General features: G+C 36.4%; 1 protein-coding gene across 2 annotated transcripts; it reads right to left on the reverse strand.

The window, feature by feature from the left end:
* Nucleotides 1–744: 744 nt before the first annotated feature.
* LOC110100924 (protein CURVATURE THYLAKOID 1B, chloroplastic) lies at nucleotides 745–18,220 on the reverse strand. Of its 2 annotated transcripts, XM_020828648.2 has the most exons (6): nucleotides 17,899–18,219; nucleotides 5,091–5,191; nucleotides 4,908–4,994; nucleotides 4,703–4,765; nucleotides 1,131–1,168; nucleotides 745–1,039 (listed from the first exon to the last, which is right to left on the reverse strand). In XM_020828648.2, exons 1-6 carry the CDS (start codon nucleotides 18,095–18,097, stop codon nucleotides 982–984), a joined length of 546 nt encoding a protein of 181 aa, XP_020684307.1. In that variant the 5' UTR covers nucleotides 18,098–18,219; the 3' UTR covers nucleotides 745–981. The 2 variants fall into 2 exon arrangements, with proteins under 2 accessions (XP_020684307.1, XP_028551601.1); XM_028695768.1 differs by lacking the exon at nucleotides 1,131–1,168 and having other exon boundaries at nucleotides 17,899–18,220.
* Nucleotides 18,221–18,791: the final 571 nt, after the last annotated feature.

The following is an 18,791-nucleotide window of genomic DNA, read 5'->3' on the forward strand; positions in this document are numbered from 1 at the left end:
TGCTACGTATTATTTGATAATAACGAGGAACATCATCATGTGAAGACCAATACCGAGTTATACCGAGCAATACAAAAAAATACCGAATTTTTTCTAGGAAAAACTAGTTATTTTTTGTATTGCTCGGTATAGCTCGGTATTGGTCTTCACATGATGATATTTCTCGTTATTGTTTGGTATTGCTCGGTATTTCTAGTTTTTTAGCGCGATTTTAGCTCTGGGAAGATGTATCTCTACGTCAGGTGGGAGGACGCAATAAAAATTCCTCACGATTGTATAAAAACTGAGCCGGTAGATTTTTTATTTCTAGCCAAGGAAAACGGTACTCTGATTTATAATGTATTTTTTTCAGACATTAGTGATAGATAAAACAACACAAGGCAAACATTTTCTCTGACTTTCTTTTTTCAACAAATCTCTTAGGCTTCATTTAGGGTAGTTTTTTTATTACTTCTTAAAATAATTTTTTGATACAAAAATTACTCAAAAGCTGCTTTAAGAAGCAGTAAAAAAACCGTCTCAAATGAAGTCTTAGGCTTCGTTTGGGACGGTGTTTTTATTGCTTCTTAAAACAGCTTTCTAGTTCAAAAATTAAAATTTTTATACTGAAAAGCTGTTTTAAGAAGCAGTATGAAAGCCATCCCAATCGAAGCCTTAATCATTGCCCCAAGCTATTCCTCTTTGGATAGTATTGTATATATATGTGTGTTTGCACACACGTGCATGTGTGAAGTTCGAACGCAATACTAACAATGATTTCCATAATATTTTACCAACAAAATATCTGGCAAATAGAAATATGGATGCAAAGCGAAGAAGATGAGAAGCTCATGCTCTCAGAAGAAATGCATTTCTGCAAGAATACGATGGTTACAAATTTCCAACTTTTAAAACAGATCATTAACCAAATACAAGAAGAGTAAACCTCTTTTAAGCAGGCTCTAAACTTTTAAAAGTTGATTTCATAGCCTGAAATCAACTTTAGCCGCTTCCAATAACATCGCCATAGATGCTCTTGACTTTTGCAATCAAAGCTTCCCTGAAATCGGATTAGCAAAAGATGTTGTTAACTTTATACTAAAATACTATCGACTTTCACAGCAATATTTGTAGAATGAAAGTTGGTGCACCTATCAGGCTTGAAAACCAGGTACCGGTACGCAAACCACTGTAAAGAGAACAATACAAATTGATAAGCCCCAAAGTACCAACACTTGTATTACCAATTGGGTATTAGTGCAACAAATTAATGTAGTTTATAATGCTGCATGCAACTTCTCAAAAGTGAAAGAGGATTAATTATGGTGTCATTGAATACAACAACAACAACATCAAGTCTTTGTCCCAGTATGTGGGGTTGGCTACATGAATCCTTTTTCTCCATTGTGTCCTGTTAAAAGTCAAATTCTTGTTTAAATCTAATAAAAAAAGATCATTTCTAATATATTCTAATAAGTCTTTTTAGATTTACCTCTACCTTTCTTAATATAACTCAAATATAATACCTCTACTTTCCTAATCGGGTCATCGAAAGGCTGTCATTTTATGCGACCAAACCATCTAAGACGACTCTCTCTAATCTTATCTTCCACTGGAGTTACTTCAACCTTTTCACGTATATACTCATTTCGTATCCTGTCTCTAAGGGTAAATCCACTCATCCACCTGAGCATCCTCATCTCTCCAACACTTAACTTAGTATTATGCTTCTCTTTTAATGAACAACATTCTGCACCATAAAGCATTGCCGGTCTCACCACCATCTTATAGAATTTTCCCTTAAGTTTGAGAGGGACTTTTCTATCACACAACAAGTCCAATGCATTCCTCCACTTCAACCATCAAACTTGAATTCAACTGATAATATTCCTATCTATTTCATCATCAATCTGAACAACATATCCAAGATATCTAAAATGTGTACTCTTATTAATGACTTGATCGCCCAAAAGAGTGTCATTGAATGGAAAAAAAAATCTTTGACCTTAATAAAATACTGAAGGTATATGTTTAGTTGTCAATAAGTCTGCAAAGAGAGTTAAGTACTAAAGGATTAAGTTAAGTCTGATGTATTACTAGTTGGATAACCACCCAGAAATTTAGAATTAATGGACAATTGTCACTATAAATGCATTAAGAACTCAACTCTTATTTCACCTTCAATGCGCGACAATTCTTCAATCTTATGCGCATTTCAATAATACCTCCATCACATAACCTTCACATCAATATCAAACTCAAATGAAATATTTTCAATATTATAAAATATTAAATACCAAGAGCTATCAAACATGTACAGTTCACGTGGGAATCACATGCTCTTGAACTTTGTTTGACTATAATAGAAGTGCCAAGTCCAATGAGCCATTTGCTTGGCATTGCTTGTTTTGGAGTGGAACACAGATCTTAAGTTGGAGAAATTTATGTGCTCATTAAACTTAAGTAAAAAAAATACTTAAGAAACAAATTAACATATGACATTTAGCAATTTATCAGACCTACAATGAAAAACTCAAATATTAAATGCTCTTTTGTGATTGATTCGTTTTCAATTGAAATTGATCCGAATTCTTTAATATTTTCAGTTAAGTTTCGGTCGAACTCAGGAGATTACCCTGGAACTCATACTTTGAACGAAGCTTCAATAAATAGCTTGAATAATCTTAAAAAATTGATCACTGAGATCATCCAGAATTTCATATGCTGTAACTCGACTTCTGATTAGATAATCCTACATCTCTTAAATATATAGTTTTTGTGAAATTTTATAACAAAATTAATGAAACTATAAAAACTTGAATTTAAACACCCAAACTTGACGAAACTATAAAAAGTGAAAATTTTATGATAAGACTAAAAGCAAATCTAAAATTTAAAACCATGATATAAGTTATAAATCAGTTGACAAATACTAACCATTATTAACATATTTCAAAATACACAGCAACCACACATATAACACTGTCAGTACAGAGAACGAAACTTGAAACCCTTTCAAACAAATTATCAAGGGTGTGATTCCAATTGTTTTTGTTCCTTAATTTTGTTTTAATAAGCAACTACTCATGTTAGGAAACATATTAGTAATTTTAGTATTTTCTAAGAAACAATTGTTTTCAGAAATTTTGAGAACACCATATATTAGGTGTTTTTACTTGTTTCCAAAATATATATTAAGACAAAAGGAAAAGAATGCACATTTAAACATATTTTTTAAGTGAAAATAAAAATAATACAAATAAAACAATCATACCAAAAAAGAAAACAAAAATCAAAGATACCCATACCCAACTAATATCAACCGATACAAACATATTTTAAAAGATAAATTACAATCATATTTCTAAAGTATATATTGTGCTAGGAGTGTAAGTGAGCCGAGTCGGCTCGAATTCGACTTGTTAACGAGCGCAAGAGTCGAACTTATCGAACCATGAGATCGAGCTCTAGTTCAGCTTGTCTTGGCTCGTAAGCTCATTGAGTGGCTAGATTAACATAGAATTTATTTAAAAATTAATTTAAATTAGCAATATTTTAATATATTTTAACATTTTTAAATTAATTCTATATAAAAAAAAAACTAAAAATAGAGCTCAACAACTGAGTTAAGCTCGAGCTTTCCAAACGAGCTCAACAACTGGCTCGATTAACTTAGAATTTATTTAAAAATTAATTTAAATTAGCAATATTTTAATATATTTTAACATTTTTAAATTAATTCTATATAAAAAAAAAACTAAAAATAGAGCTCAACAACTGAGTTAAGCTCGAGCTTTCCAAACGAGCTCAACAACTAATATCCATCAAATTACCATCCACTTACACGTACATAGCTTTTGTAGCAGCTTCATTACACAAGGGATCAACTACAGTTGGGGCCTAAACCCATGTGTCTAATACCTTGGAGGACCCAAGTGAAGTTTATATTGGCTTTATATTGGTCATTTTTCTCATTCAAGAACGCTCGGGAACATTACATACAAAGTTACGTGGCTGCATTTAAAGGTTAAAATTAATGGAGCTATTATGATAGAAGCCCAAGTGTAGGCTGATGTAACTTGATGGAGCCAAGTAAAGTGTTTTTAAAATGTGAATCTATATGAAATGATGTTTAAACATCTTGATCTGAGTGTAATTTACCTTGAAATACATAACATCAACACTATATTTCAAGTCATGGATGCAAATCTAGAAATATTCCTAGAAAAAAAATTAATACTAACCAAAACTAACACATTTTAATGGCACAATACCAACTGGTAACATTTTCAACTCAGAAATCCAAAATTAGAATGTACATATTTTATACTACATAATACTAATACGTAAACATTTTTAAAAATAATGCTAACACAAGAAGTTTCTCCTTTAAAGTTGCATATTAAAGGGAATTATATGTGGCACATTCCAATTAGTTTGGGTCAAGAGTTTAATTCTTAAGCTAGTCTCACAAAAATTAACCTCCTTAAGTTGAGTTTAAATACTGATTAATGGGCAACTATCAATCCAAAAGCATGAGTCATGAACAAGGGTATTATTATATAAAGAACTCAAACTCTTTATTTCTTATCTGATGTGAGATTATTCTCTACTTTAATTTGCATTCAAACATGTAACAAAAATAAAAATAAAAAATCATCACTATACTTTCATTCCGAGTAGTTCATTTTCAACTAGTGAAGTGAAATGAGTTAGTACTTACCCCAGTGTAACCGATTCCAATTAGTTCAAACAGACCAGGAAGCAGAGGAAGCCTGTCAATCGCCTGCAAGGAAAGAAAAGTTGCAAATTTCACAACAAAATAAAGTACAGAAATTCGACCTTTACAACGCTTCTGTTTTGTTTTGCAGAAATTTTCCCATCCAAAATTTCTATTTGCAATTTAGAGAGGTTCTTGATATACATACCGAAATCAGTCCAATGGAGCCATAAAGAGCAATTACGGTGGCAAACGCAAGTGAAGCCACAGCATATTTATCGTCAAGTCTATCCCACTGCCTACCAAGAGATTCCAAGTTAAAACCTTTGGTGCCAAGTTTATAGAATTGCTTTCCAGCCTAATTAAATGAGTATATACGAAAAAAACAGACCGCTTCTTGAATGGTAGTAACAATTTCAGGAAGTTCAGTAGCAACTTCAGCTGGCCTTTCTCCTGTAGCCATGACTACAGTATTCCGTGTACTTTTGTGACCTAAGTTAGAAAGAAAACAAAATTATAAGATGTAATAAGCTTGACAGTAAGACTCTAGCTGTTCTATATTACTCATGTGGCTTCAAAGTGGTTTCTTATTTAGACTTAGTTTGAGAGGGCTTTCTTCCTGCTTCTTAAAGTGACTTTATAGATAAAAAATTTAAAATTTTGAACTAAAAAGGCGATTTAAAAAGAAATAAGAAAGCCGTCCCAAATGAAACCTTAGAAAAGAAAAAGTAATGCAACTTTGTATGCATAAACTTGTGAGTGAGTGAACATAAAAGTAAGGCTCCAAGTTGCATATTATTTTACTTCTCCAATCAATCAGCGTCACCCTTGTGTTCTTAGACTTGCACAATGTGCAGAATTAGATCAGTGATGCAAGTGTACTTTGATGATTTAGTAATTTGCATTGCCTGATTACTCTTTTTAGCTTGATCACACCTACGTATATTAATGCAAACACACAATCACCAGTTCAACGTTCTATCTTTTTTTTAGTCCCAATTCCAGGTGTGATCGTTTTTTCACTAGAACAGCAAGTGCAATCTCATTGAGACTCATCTACAGTCAAGCTCATATGGGGCCTAAGTTACAACTATTTATGATTGTATTAAATAAAAAAGTAATTAGGGCTTCCACTTGTGCAACAGTACTAGAATCGAGTAATTAGAAGATTTCATATACCTTCAACTCAAAACAACTTTGAATAGCATTTCTTCCTTCTCTGGGATTCGAACAGTGAGCTGTAGATTGTAGCCGTTAATTTCTCTTTTTTTAAGGGCATGCGATGAGGAGAAATATCTAATTCTCATGGAGGTACTGACGTCTCTGCCTTCACAGAAAAGGACGACAACAGAATCAAATTTACCATACAAATTTTCTTAGGGGTTTATATTGTTCTACTACTCTGTAATATTATAATGATCTTCAATCTTTTGGCTTAAATCATTACATAGTCGATCAATATTTGCATCATAGGAAAAATCTCCATAGCTCCAATCTCCACAACCAATTCATCAGCAAAACCTTCACAATTTGCTGGTTTTAGAAACTGGATTAATTTAACAAATAAAGATGGATTGGAATGCTAGCTTTGTTTGGATAATTGAAATAATGTTTGACCGTTCATTTGTCTAAAATCTAATGTTAGAAACACTGAAATAAATTAAAATGGATAAGAGATACAACTCATGTGATACATATTATCGATATTAGTGCTTAATATTTTCATGCACACAAGTAGTTGAGAATGTCGCTGTCTGCTCACATAATATTTGGGATTTGTTCGTGTAGATTTCTATCAAATATTTCAAAGGACATACTTGTATCAAACTCTTAAGCCCTAACGCCAATACACGCTCCTGAACCAAGACTCCTAAGAATATATAAAAAAGTAAATTGGTCTTTCAAAATGTAGTATATTAAAGTACCGCACATGTGATGTAAGAAAGGTTAGGATCTCTCAACATGACGAAACCATCCATCTCAATTTGAAAAATCAATTATTCATGTTTTACATGAATGATTTTACATTACTGCAACAATATTTAGATAGTTACAACAAGCTACTTTGGATCAAGTGAACCTGATTGCGAAAATCAAAGAAGAAAATTAAGCTTTGATCATGCTGTACTCTTTACTCTCTACCTATGAGCAAATTTATAGAACTTTATTTTATGGAAATGACACTATTTTTGTGATAGAGGTGAAGCCTACTCTTTCGTCAAATGAATTGAGGAAGAAAATCCAATTCACAGCTTACTAGTAAGGACAGGAAGAAGCATGGAGAAAGCAAATGAAGAAGAAAGAGAAAGAGATCAAAGTAAAAAAAAAGGGGTAATGCTAATATTGTAAGAAGCCTGGACACTAAAAATATATTAAAAAAAACACTATTACAAACAAAGTTAAAGCAAAAAATGTGACCTGAAAGGCAAATCTAACTCTAAAACAGCATCTATTATAGGAAAGAAAAAAGATGAGTTTGATCTAATTTTGATAGCTACAAATTATTTTATTTTTTCTATTGAAGATTCAGTCCTTGATTATGGATAAACTCTTATAAGGATTGGTTTACTTTTATAGGTTTGTCGATAATGAAAATGACCTAATGGGCAATTGACATGACAAGTAAAATTGTTGGGGTAGAAATGATTAAGTTCAATATATATAATGGATCTGTGAGGATATTTAGAGAGATTAGACAAGTGGCAAATTGGAGGATGGATACCTATGGGCTCCAAAAATTCGGCCCCGGCCTCCATCTGCACTGATTTGCTTTTTCTTTTTGGCAAGGGAGTTTTAACGGAATTAAGTTCCGGAGTAAATTTTAGAAGATAGATGGGTTTGTAGATAAGACACTACCCAGAGATTTCGCCCTCATTTTGCGAGGACTTTATGATCTGAGTTCTGATTTCCTATAAGCGTAAGCCCCTATAGTTAAATACCCATCCCGATTATGAGAGAGAACTTTTGATTAAGGCTAGTCGTCAATCAGATACATGTAGAGTACATGTTATCTGTCATATAGTAGCAGCATATATTTGGATCTGGAAATATTTGGATGTTTGAAAATTTTGATATTTAAAATAGAAATTTCACCATCTTGCACATAAAGCAGATGGTGGGGGAATTGATGATAGACCCGATCAAGATCCCATGGTTCTGTCGTCTCGGCCCATCGTGATCCCTGGTCTACTTAGTCAGAGGAGGTAGTCAACCCAACCTAACATAATGATCATTGTCGACAGCCATGGGTTGTTTCGTCCAAGGGGATCTTGTAGATCTGGGATGGATATTTGCCTAAGGGGACAAATTTGAATCCACCTTAGCTAACAGAGGGCTTTGTACCCTATCAATCATAGCCTATTGATTCATATCTCAATGATTTGATATCACTAAGGAACGTATTGGCTCTGGTCATAACCAATATTTTGTGGTATCACTTGGCGGCAAAATCATTCGGTTCAGAGAGCCCCGGGTCATAACCGTTTATCTTGCGGTGCCATTTGGCGGTAAAATCGTAGGTTAGAGGACACGTACCACGTCCTTAATGATAGGAGATTATGTGAGAATGGATCCCAGTGATACTTTCGATTAGGCATTTGACTCTATGTAAACTGAAGTAAATTTCATATTTGTCCATCTTAGCAAACTATTGTGGAGGGTGAATGAATTTTACTTTAAGTGTTTGATGGATTTTATTTCAATTTTAAATATTTTGGATTTTGGATATTTGGATTTTGAGGGTGTTTGAGTGGCATTGTGGATGTTTGAAATTGACCCATTCGATTGAGATTTGCATTCAACACGGCCCTCATCGAGATATTTAGGGTCATTTCTATTTTTGTATTAAACCTTGTCGATCCTATCAACTTGCCGATAGGGGATTGGGTTTCGTAAGCTTTATGCCTTTGTTAGTGAATTCTCTTGATTATAGGCCTTGAAGGTCTAATATGAATGTATTAAATAAATATGTCGGTCGTCACAATCATATATTTATTTGATGGTTTGAATCCTGTCGACTCCTATTGATCCGTATAGAATGATCAGATTGGAACTTGAATTCACTTATTGATCCGCGCAGCATCCCTAAACGTCACATGTGTTCCCACAACATGCTCGTCGGGGCCCATGCGGGTGTTTGGGGGCATATTATAGTTGTTTGTTGCACATTGTCGACTCCTATTACTTAGAAGGATCGAGTTCGAATTTATTAACCCGTACAACATTTCAAAACGTCACGTGTGTACCAATAACACGCTCGTTGGGGCCCATACGGGTTTTATAATTGCACTTCCCTTTTTTTATGTACCTATGTGTATACAAACTACGGTGCATGTGCGAGGGGGTGCTTTAAAATATTTGACTAATCTTTCGCAGTTGCATGTAGAAACTAGTACTTGGTTCGAAGTCCTTATGTATTTTGCTTGTGGGATACACATTGAATACATGGTAGGGCAGCTTGTAGGAGCATGTGCTTGTTGTAGTCCTTATGCATTTTCCTATATGTAACATATTGAGTATACGATGTATCTTCTATAAAGGCCCATAGGTATTTGCATTCATCGCCAATTACTTTACTTTTACCTGTAGAGATCTGCATACTTATTCTCGCTAAGTAATAGTTGCTTGTAAGAGCACTGTTGATATACCACCCTTACCTTTAGATGATATCTCATATGCATATCTATGCTCGCTGATAATTTATTACTTCTACAACATGTCTGCTATCACTGATTGTAAGAGTTATTTGTATCTTCTCAGAAAATCTGTGCAAATAATACACATTAACTGTTGGCAGGTTGTGCTTCATATAGTTGCTTCTAGTATTTATTGAATTATGGACGATGTATCATATAGATCATAATCCTGTTATATGATTTCATCGCTAAACTGTTGCATTCGATGAAGGCTCCTTTATTTGTGTTTTGATGCTGACCATAGAGCGTTGCTGCATTTATTTTATCTCTGTCTTATGTTGTACAAGATAGATGTATTCATAGGCTTCATTGTCTGCGAGTTTTGATATATTTGCTTGTATGTTGATGGATCTCCTACAACAATTCATAAGAGATTGATACATTTGCTAGCACGATTAACATAAATGTTGCAATCAATCAATTATGGTTCTTCCATGGTTTGCAATGCCTATTTGTTTCAACTTATCATCATAATGCATGCCATCACTAATCAATATTGAAGTTCCATTTAGCATAAGCCCCATTGTTTGTAAGGCTCAATACGTTTAACTGCATTTGGATCTTATGTTTGTAACAAATAGGCATGATTGTTTGTATGTAGATTGATTTGCTTGAACGATTCGAGATAATTCCATCTCATCATTCTTTGCTTATATATCTCTTGAAGACTTAGTCTTCATTCACTTACTTATCTTTGATTTCATCATTTTATGATTTATGACTTTCACTTCCAAACATTAGACATTAGTTTAGGTTAAGCATTAGATCATTAATTCAAAGTTCAGTTCCGCCTTGAGCTTAAGACCAAGTTCAAAATGAGTCTTCTTCATTGTCATCTGAAGTGCAAGTCCTTTATTGTTCAAAAATTTGCAAGTTCTTCCTCACTTGATTCAAGTTTAAGTTCATGAGTCTCAAGTGATCTTGTTCAATTCAAGTTCATTTTGATCAAGTTTGAATCAAGTTTTAAATTAGATCTTTTAGTTAATCATTCAAATTTGTATTTAGTCAATTTAATCATTCAAACCAAGTCCAAATAAAGTCCCATTTTTGTTCAAATCCTTGTCTTATTTCAGACAAAAAGCATGCACAATTTGTGTTTGTGAGACACCGCGGCGGTGATTTTTTTGTTTGTCATCCACCACGCCAAAAAAAAACGTGCATGGATTATTTTTTTAAAGCATTTATTTAAAAAAGGTTCTTTATTGCCCGGCCGTGCTAAGAAAAGCATGCACAAGGATCGCCTGCCTCTCCGTACGCTTCGCACCGAGTTTCCTCCCGCCATGCTAAGAAAAGCATGTACAGGAGTTCTCTAGGTGCGCTGCAAACGTCGAAAACAGGACTTTTGGAGGGGATTACCCACCTCGCCACAAGCACCGGAGCGAAATTCCTCCCACTGTGCTGAGAAAAGAGTGCATGGGTGGTTATTCGCCCCGTTGCAAGTGCCGAGGGCCGTTTCTCTTAAGTTTAGAAGGTTATACCTGCGCGATTGTTGGTGACGACGGTGTCGGCATAAATGAAACTCCCCTCCTTTCCTTTTTTTTTACCCTTACATATAAGCAACTTCCTCTCTCTCTCTCTCTCTCTGGACCAGCGAATCAAAAGGGGTCGGGTGGGGTTCGGGAGAGGCGGAGGAGAAACGACGGGTAGAGGCCTTCGGTTCAATGGGGAGGAGGAGCGACCAGGATTGGTCGCAGGTAAGGGTCCGAGAGGTTGAGGTTTCGGGAGCTATGCGTGAGTTTGGATTGAGATTACAGGGACTAAAGGCTGCGTATGCGTGAGACCCTCGGCTGGAGTGGATTTGGGAAGAGAGGTCGAGGTCTATGGAAGCCTCGGTTGACTTCAGGAGTTCGGCAGGACTAAGTGTTTTAATCAGAGATGAGGGATTTCGTAGAGAGGAAGTAGCGAGAGGGAGGAGTCGTTTGCTTGAGGTCTGCGGAGAAGCAATTGAGGCTTCGCTTATCTCCTTTTAACGAATCGAAAGAGAGCAGGAGTAAACGCGGGAAAGAAGACACGACACGAGCGGCGCCGTTGCAGGATATGGGCGACGGGACTGTAGCGGCCAGAGCAGTGATTTGGGTGAGATTCGGCCAAAGGTAATGATTTTTGCATTTTTTTACTTCTTTTGTTTGTTTCTGTTTGGCTGCATCCTAGAGATCAACGATGCCATACCTTTTGGCTATGTGGACTCCAATGGGTGCAAGTTCATTCCTGAAGATGAAGTTTAATATGTTTCTAAGGGTACTAAGGTTTTAACGAGGGCTGCTTAGTTGGCTCAGGTTGATCGAGTCACATTACAGACCTTGAACGAGTCAAAGAACTCATCTAATGCTAAATCAACTAAGATTAAGCTACGTACTAGAAGTCCACTCATTCCACTATCTAAACATCACTAATTGCATACACCTAAACTAGAACACTCAACTAACTGAGGGTTTCCTATCCATAGTCATGGAAATACTCCACACATGAGCCTCTGAACTTCAAAAAACCTCTCAATCTACTCAAGAATACATATTCATACATTCCCCTAACCCTTTTAAGAAAACCCAAGGCCAAGGTTCCCCTCCATTCAACAACTCTAATCATTTAAACCCAAGTATTGATCTCTTGAGTTTGGCCTTCCATCAAGGCTTGGCAGACCACTTCATTAGTCCACCACCACTCATAGTCCTTCCTTAGAAATTCTGCCACAACAATTGGGAACACCATTTCATCACCATCCTAAGGCTGCATCACACACTCTCAAGCTTAGCAATCACATTTTTAGAAAGAAGCGTATTTTTAACATCCTCTAATTGATGGTATCTCTAGCATTTAACATATAATCATAAAAATGCATATAAAAGCAAGGTAAAGGGAAAAAGAGTGACAAGAATTGATGCTTCAATAATCACATACATATTCCCCAAATCCCTAACGATTAAACTCATATTAAGATGCAATGTAGTGTGCATGTATCCTTTCATACAAAAAAATGCAATCTTTGTTTTACAATGTTTTTACAGTTTGTGGTCATGCACAAAGATTCCAACTAGAATTATAATAAATCTAAAATTGTTTTGTTTTTTTAAATCTCTGTCAAACCACATTCACCAAATATAGTTGGATCAATGAGAGAGCTTTTCATTCATCTTTGCATTATGTTACGCCGGCCCAGGAGGGGCCGGCTGCTTTTCTTGAACCGGTCCCTAGTGGACCGGTTTGGGTTTACCACCGCTGGCCCAAGCAAGGAGAGAGAGGGGGGCCGGCTACTCCTTTGGGCCTCACACCTTGAGTAATGCTTGTTTGGAGGGAAAATTTTGAATTGTGGGTTGTTTAGGGAAGTTGTAATTCTCCTTTGTCTTTAATTAAGGGTTAATGTTAGAATTAGACTTTCATCTTGAATTTGAAAAAGGATTTGATATCTAGGATTTGTGTTCTTGGGCTCTAAGCTTGGCTAGAGAATCTGAGAGTTGTTTCTTCCTCTCGAATTGAAGAAATGCGTATCTTTGCTGCTTTTACTGCTTCTACTAGTGGCATCCTTCGTTTCTCTCAATTTTCTACTGCTTTCCCAAGAAATCTGCTACGAAGTGCTAATTTTCTGCTGTAAACAACAGTTTGCATTCTGTTTTCTCACTAATTTCGATTAGGTTTGCTTGCGAACTCGAGTATTACCTTAGAGTTACTTGCAAACTCAAGCACTTCCTATCAAATTGGTATCAGAGCGTTGTCTTGGGACCATCGACGGCTGAAATTTAGAAATTTCAGCAAGGAACTTTTATCCGCAAGAAATCTTCTCGGCATCCTTGAGAAGGAAGATGGATGGAAAGAAAGTGGAAGTATTGGAGGGAGAAATATGCCAACTGAAGATCGATTTTGAGGAAAAAACCGCTAATTTTCAAAACAAATTCGCTTCCATCCATGAAAAGATGGATAGGAGGTTCACCGCCTTGGAAGATATGATAAAGAAGATGCTTGAGGGCAAACAAAATCTGACGACATCGGAAGCAAGGGAAACCACCGACGACAATGGGAGATGCGGGAACCCGAACCCATTTACGGGGAGGGAGAATCCGGAAGTAGAGATCCTTGAGGGGAATGATGGAATGCCTCCGCTAGAACCACTTTCTAGAAAGGAGATGATCATGGGCTATGAAAGGAGGAGTGCTGAATTTTTTTGGGAGAAGGGATGAATTTTATCGTTGGGGTGCTAAAGATAAAAGGAAAATAGGGGAATATGAGGAAGGGCTTGGGTACGATTGTCGGAGGGAAGATCGAGACCACTGGGAAGCTTTCCCTCCTTGAGGAATGGGAGGTTATGGAGGAGTTAGGGGAAACAGGGGTGACCCGAGGGTGAAGAAGTTGAAGATTCTCATCTTTGAGGGCGAGGATGCACATGACTGGTTCTATAAGGTGGAGTGGTACTTTGCAGTCAATGGGTTGACAGTGGAGGAGAAACTAACAGCGACAGGTCTTTGTTTGGAAGGGAAGGCATTGGCGTGGTACCAACGGCGGGACATGAGGCGGCCCATTCGAAGGTGGAGAGAGTTCAAGGACTATCCATTAGAATATTTCCGAACCAGTAGGGGAGGATACTTCTATGAGCAGTTCTTTGCCCTGACGCAGGAGGGGACAGTGGCAGAGTATCATGACCAGTTTGAGTATCTAGCGAGCAGGTTGGATCTTCTTTCTAAGACCGTGCTGGAGGGGAACTTCATGAAAGGGCTCTAACCGGATATCAGAGCAGCCATTAGAGTGATGAAACCGTGCGACTTGAGGGAGGCCATGGAGTTGGCGCAGTTGGTTGAGGACTAAAAGCATATGGAGAGGGGAGCTCGAGGCAGTAGCTCTGGGGGATCCTACAGGATGACTACTACTATTCTAGCTCCCAAAGGAGGTGCACCGGGAGGTTCACAAGAAGCACCAAAGGAGAGGACTAGAGGAAGGGGGCTTAAAGGAAATTTTAAGAAGCTGACTGAGAAGGAGATCAAGGAGAAGAAGGCTAAGGGGTTGTGATGCGGAGCATGTTAGCTTAAAATGTTCCTTAGACTATCTAATTTAGTTTGTTACAAGTTGTTGCATATTTTCTAGAATCATCTAGGTTTCTACTTGCTTTTTATATATAGATTGTAAAAGAGGAATAGAGGATGATGAATATTATCTCTTTTATGAAGCTTTGAAGCTTGTGTTACTCTTGTTCCCTGGATTGGGATTATCTGCCTTCAAGCATCCTCTTCTTCCATCGATCCAATCTACATCAGTTTGGTAAATTATATTGTTTCAAACAATCAGCTATCTTCTTGATAAGGAGGTTGTTGTGCTTCAGGATGTTTGCAGCAAAAAGGTGGCAATCAATTTGATGGTTAATCAACTGATGGGAGTGTCATCTGAGTCTAAAATCAAAGAGATAGCATGTTTTGTAGATGGTTGCTTATATGTCCCAATTAATTTGCTAGGATTTATCTATCACACTGCTGTGAATGAAAGGAAAGACATCATTGCAAAAATCAAGAATATGATAGCTAATGGGCATCAGCGGGGTGGATCTATAGAACGAAGCGGAGTTCTTGGTAGGCTGGTGGAGGAAGAGAACTTGAATGATAATCAAATTGTTGATTTCATCATAAACTTGCTCTTTGCTGGAAATAAAACTACAACTAAAATAAGGTTGTTCGTTGTTTACTTCCTCACTCAATGCCCTCAAGCATTAGAACTGTTCCTGATTGAGCATGAGTGCATCAGAAGAAGGATCCATAATGAGATTCTTGAATGGGATGACTATAGAGCCATTCTTTTCAATCAATGTGTTTTTGATGAAAACCTCAAACTTGAGGGTATAGCAATTTGGTTGCTGAGGGAGGCAAAAGCAAATGTGGATGATAAAGACTTTACTATCCCACAAGGATACCTTATACTGCCATTTCTATTAGTGATAAAGACTTTACTATCCCACAAGGATACCTTATACTGCCATTTCTATTAGTTATTCAATTGGATGAACGAATATATCCTGGAGCTTTACCATTCAACCCATGGAGAAGGTTGGCTGAAGAGAACAAGGAGAAAAGAAATTGGAGAACTAGCCCATATTTTTCATCTTTTGGAGGAAGAGCTAGATTTTCCCATGGTGCTAAAATTTCACTTTTTCTTATTACAGTTACACTACAATTTCTAGGAAAGCCTGTTGAGAATGTTTCTTCTTTGCAAGATTGGCAACTTTCTTCTGAAGAAACTAGCATATGCCCAAGTCATAAGGAAGGCTTTACTTACATTGACTTGACTGTAGTTCAACAATTCCTACATATGACATTTTCAAGTCTCCAACATGATTGGTTTACCATTAGTAGCTTGCTTCTAGCTTTTACTCATCCAAACAAGTTTGTGGATATATATCAAAGCGGTAAAATCTTCGATCCAGGAGGATTACTCATGAGTATTACACCTATCTCCTTCCAGATGACACGCCTCGACGGAGTCGAGCTCTTTTGATGCAAGGGGAGAATGATGCGGAGCATGTTAGCTTAAAATGTTCCTTAGACTATCTAATTTAGTTTGTTACAAGTTGTTGCATATTTTCTAGAATCATCTAGGTTTCTCTAGGGTTCTACTTTCTTTTTATATATAGATTGTAAAAGAGGAATAGAGGATGATGAATATTATCTCTTTTATGAAGTTTTGAAGCTTGTGTTACTCTTGTTCCCTGGATTGGGATTATCTTCCTTCAAGCATCCTCTTCTTCCATCGATCCAATCTACATCAGGTTGTGTTTCAGGTGCGATGAGAAGTACATGCCAGGGCATAGGTGTAAGGACCAAACTCTTCAGGTTCTCACCGTCTGCGATAATAAGGAAACTGAGGGAGGTGAGAGCGGGATAGTGGAGGAAGAAGAAGATAATCTACATCTGTACGTAGCTGAAGTCTCTCTAAACTCTGTGGTGGGATTTACACCAAATCACACCATGAAGGTGAGAGGAGAAATATGGGATCGGGAGGTAATGGTGTTGATCGATAGTGGGGTCACCCACAATTTCATCTCTAACCAAATTATAAATCTGTTGAGGGTGAAATTAGTGTTTTTAGGATATGGAGTGATGATGGGCATGGGGAAGGTGGAGATGGGGAGAGGAGTTTGCAGGGGAGTGGTATTGTTTATTTAAGGGATACATGTGAGGGAGGATTTTCATCCCTTAGAGTTAGGGAGTACCGATATCATCCTGGGGATGAAATGGATGCAGACTTTGGAGGAGACCAAGGTCAAATGGGGTGCTCTGAGGATGGAACTGATGGTGCTCTGTGGAGACCAAGGTCATACATCATTAATTCGATGTATTTCCTTTCATATATCACGATACTAATCTTATACTTAATATGAATCATAATAAGATATACTCATAATAGTCCAACAATAATGTCTTTATAAAAGACAAATCCTGTCAATATTCACATAAATACTCATGCATACACAACATATTAAACATGATACACTAATTATCGAAAACTAAATAAAAGAGTTCAAAGTATTAAAAGACATAAAGAGAAACAAACATAAACTTAATAAGGATATTAAATAATGCTCATCCTAGCAACATGTTCATGAAATATCTTCGGTGGCAACCCTTTAATTAATGGATCCGCAATCATAAGATTGGTGATAATGTGCTCAAGTGATACTATTTGTTTCTGAACTTCTTCCTTGACGACAAAGTATTTTAACTCCATATATTTAGCACATTTTGAATACTTGTCGTTTTTAAAAAAGAAGACTGATGCATTGATAATGCCCTATATATTAGCAGAGTTCTATATAGTTGTTCTTTTCAATGTAGATTTCAAACGATAATTGAAGAACGGATTATTATGATAGCATTTATAGCTAATCATTTGAATGGTAAACCAGAGTGTAAATGAAAACTACAGCAACAAGGGTAGAATCATGTATGATAACCTAGCAACTATAGATTTTCAGCAACATGAATTGAAAAATTAAACCATGTACTGGCATTGTACTTGAAAGAAGATTTTGGTAAGTAAAAAAATGAATTGAAGAATTATATAGAAGTCCATGATTTCCCTGTTATGTCGTTTCATCGATTCAGTTACGAATTCCTCAGCACATGAGCATAACAAATTCAAAAGAAAACCCCCTTGCCAAAGAATACTGCCGTATTTACAACCCCCCACAAAAGAGAAAAACAAAAAAAAAAAAAATCTACATTTTAAAATGCATAAATTTAATCTTGTTACCAGCTAGCTTAATTGATAAAGGGTTTTAAATGTTGCTAAGATTCTGTGATTTAATCTTGCCTGATGCATTAAATTTATACTTCAACAGCCAACTTAAACTAAAATTTGTATGTAATCAATTTCAAATCTAATATTTATTTTATAAAAAATGTTGAATTAATGATCTTCAAGTTTTTCATATTGGATCAAAATGGCGCTCACTTTAATAGACGGACTTCAACGAACAATATACTGGAAAAAATAAACAATCTGTACAAGAAAACTTCCGGGAAAGGCGCTCACTGTAAAAGACAGGTTTCAACAACTCGCGGTCTTGAGGATGGCGAACGGGCGAGGAGACCTGAAGCGGAGGTGGAAGCGAATTGAGGCCGATTGAATGTGGGTTCACTACCGAAACCGGCTTGTGGGAGTTAAGCCTTCTGTTGGCAGGGGTCGGCGACGAGGCTAGGATTCGGATGGCCGTGCCGGTGGCTGAAGCCATAGGTCGCCGGTGAAAGAAAGTAGTTTTGGAGATGACCTTATGCTCCTCCAAACTCACAGAACTCTCGCGCTCTATGCAGGCATTATCTCACTGCTCAAGTCCTTTGAAGATGAAATGGGAGGAGACAGAGTGGATCAGGTAACCACTCATTGATTAGAATTGGATGGCGACACGGATAGGATTTGGGTGGCTTCTCGTGTTGAATGGAGCCCGCCGCTTTGCCGTTGTTTTTTTTTTAGGCTATGTAAGAAAATAATTGGTGGATTTAAATATTTAATATTTAAAATATGCTATTTATTTATTTTATATTTGTTACTTGTTTATATGATAAGTCCTAAAAAATCATCTTGATCAAGCATGATACATGAATCTTACAAAAAATATATATTAAAAACATTTAAAATTAAATTTGAAATCATTCAAATTTCGATTACAACAAACATATAGTCAAATTGAATGTCTCAAAGAGATTAATCCAACGACGTCAAAATAGGTCTAATTTGAGCCCAAATTGACCCAAATCAAGGATCTAATGCATATTTTGAAGCTTCAGGACATTAATTAGAGGATCAAATTACCTCTAAAATTGTCATGCTTATAGTCAAATAGAGAGGCTAAATAAGACAAATACAAGGAGCCTAAGATCAATGTATTTTGACATTATTAATGCACTTAAATGCTAAATAAAAGATAT

The sequence above is a fragment of the Dendrobium catenatum genome, unplaced genomic scaffold, assembly GCF_001605985.2.
Source record: "Dendrobium catenatum unplaced genomic scaffold, ASM160598v2 fragScaff_scaffold_672, whole genome shotgun sequence".
Lineage (NCBI taxonomy): Eukaryota > Viridiplantae > Streptophyta > Magnoliopsida > Asparagales > Orchidaceae > Dendrobium > Dendrobium catenatum.

What these genes read in the sequence shown, in the direction of transcription:
- LOC110100924 (XM_020828648.2), bottom strand. Translation starts at nt 18,097, where the DNA reads ATGGCTTCAGCCACCGGCACGGCCATCCGAATCCTAGCCTCGTCGCCG. An exon ending in GCTCCATTGGACTGATTTCG is followed by an intron (nt 4,766 to 4,907) that starts GTATGTATATCA and finishes CTTTCCTTGCAG; the next exon opens with GCGATTGACAGGCTTCCTCT. An exon ending in TTGGAATCGGTTACACTGGG is followed by an intron (nt 1,169 to 4,702) that starts GTAAGTACTAAC and finishes TTCTCTTTACAG; the next exon opens with TGGTTTGCGTACCGGTACCT.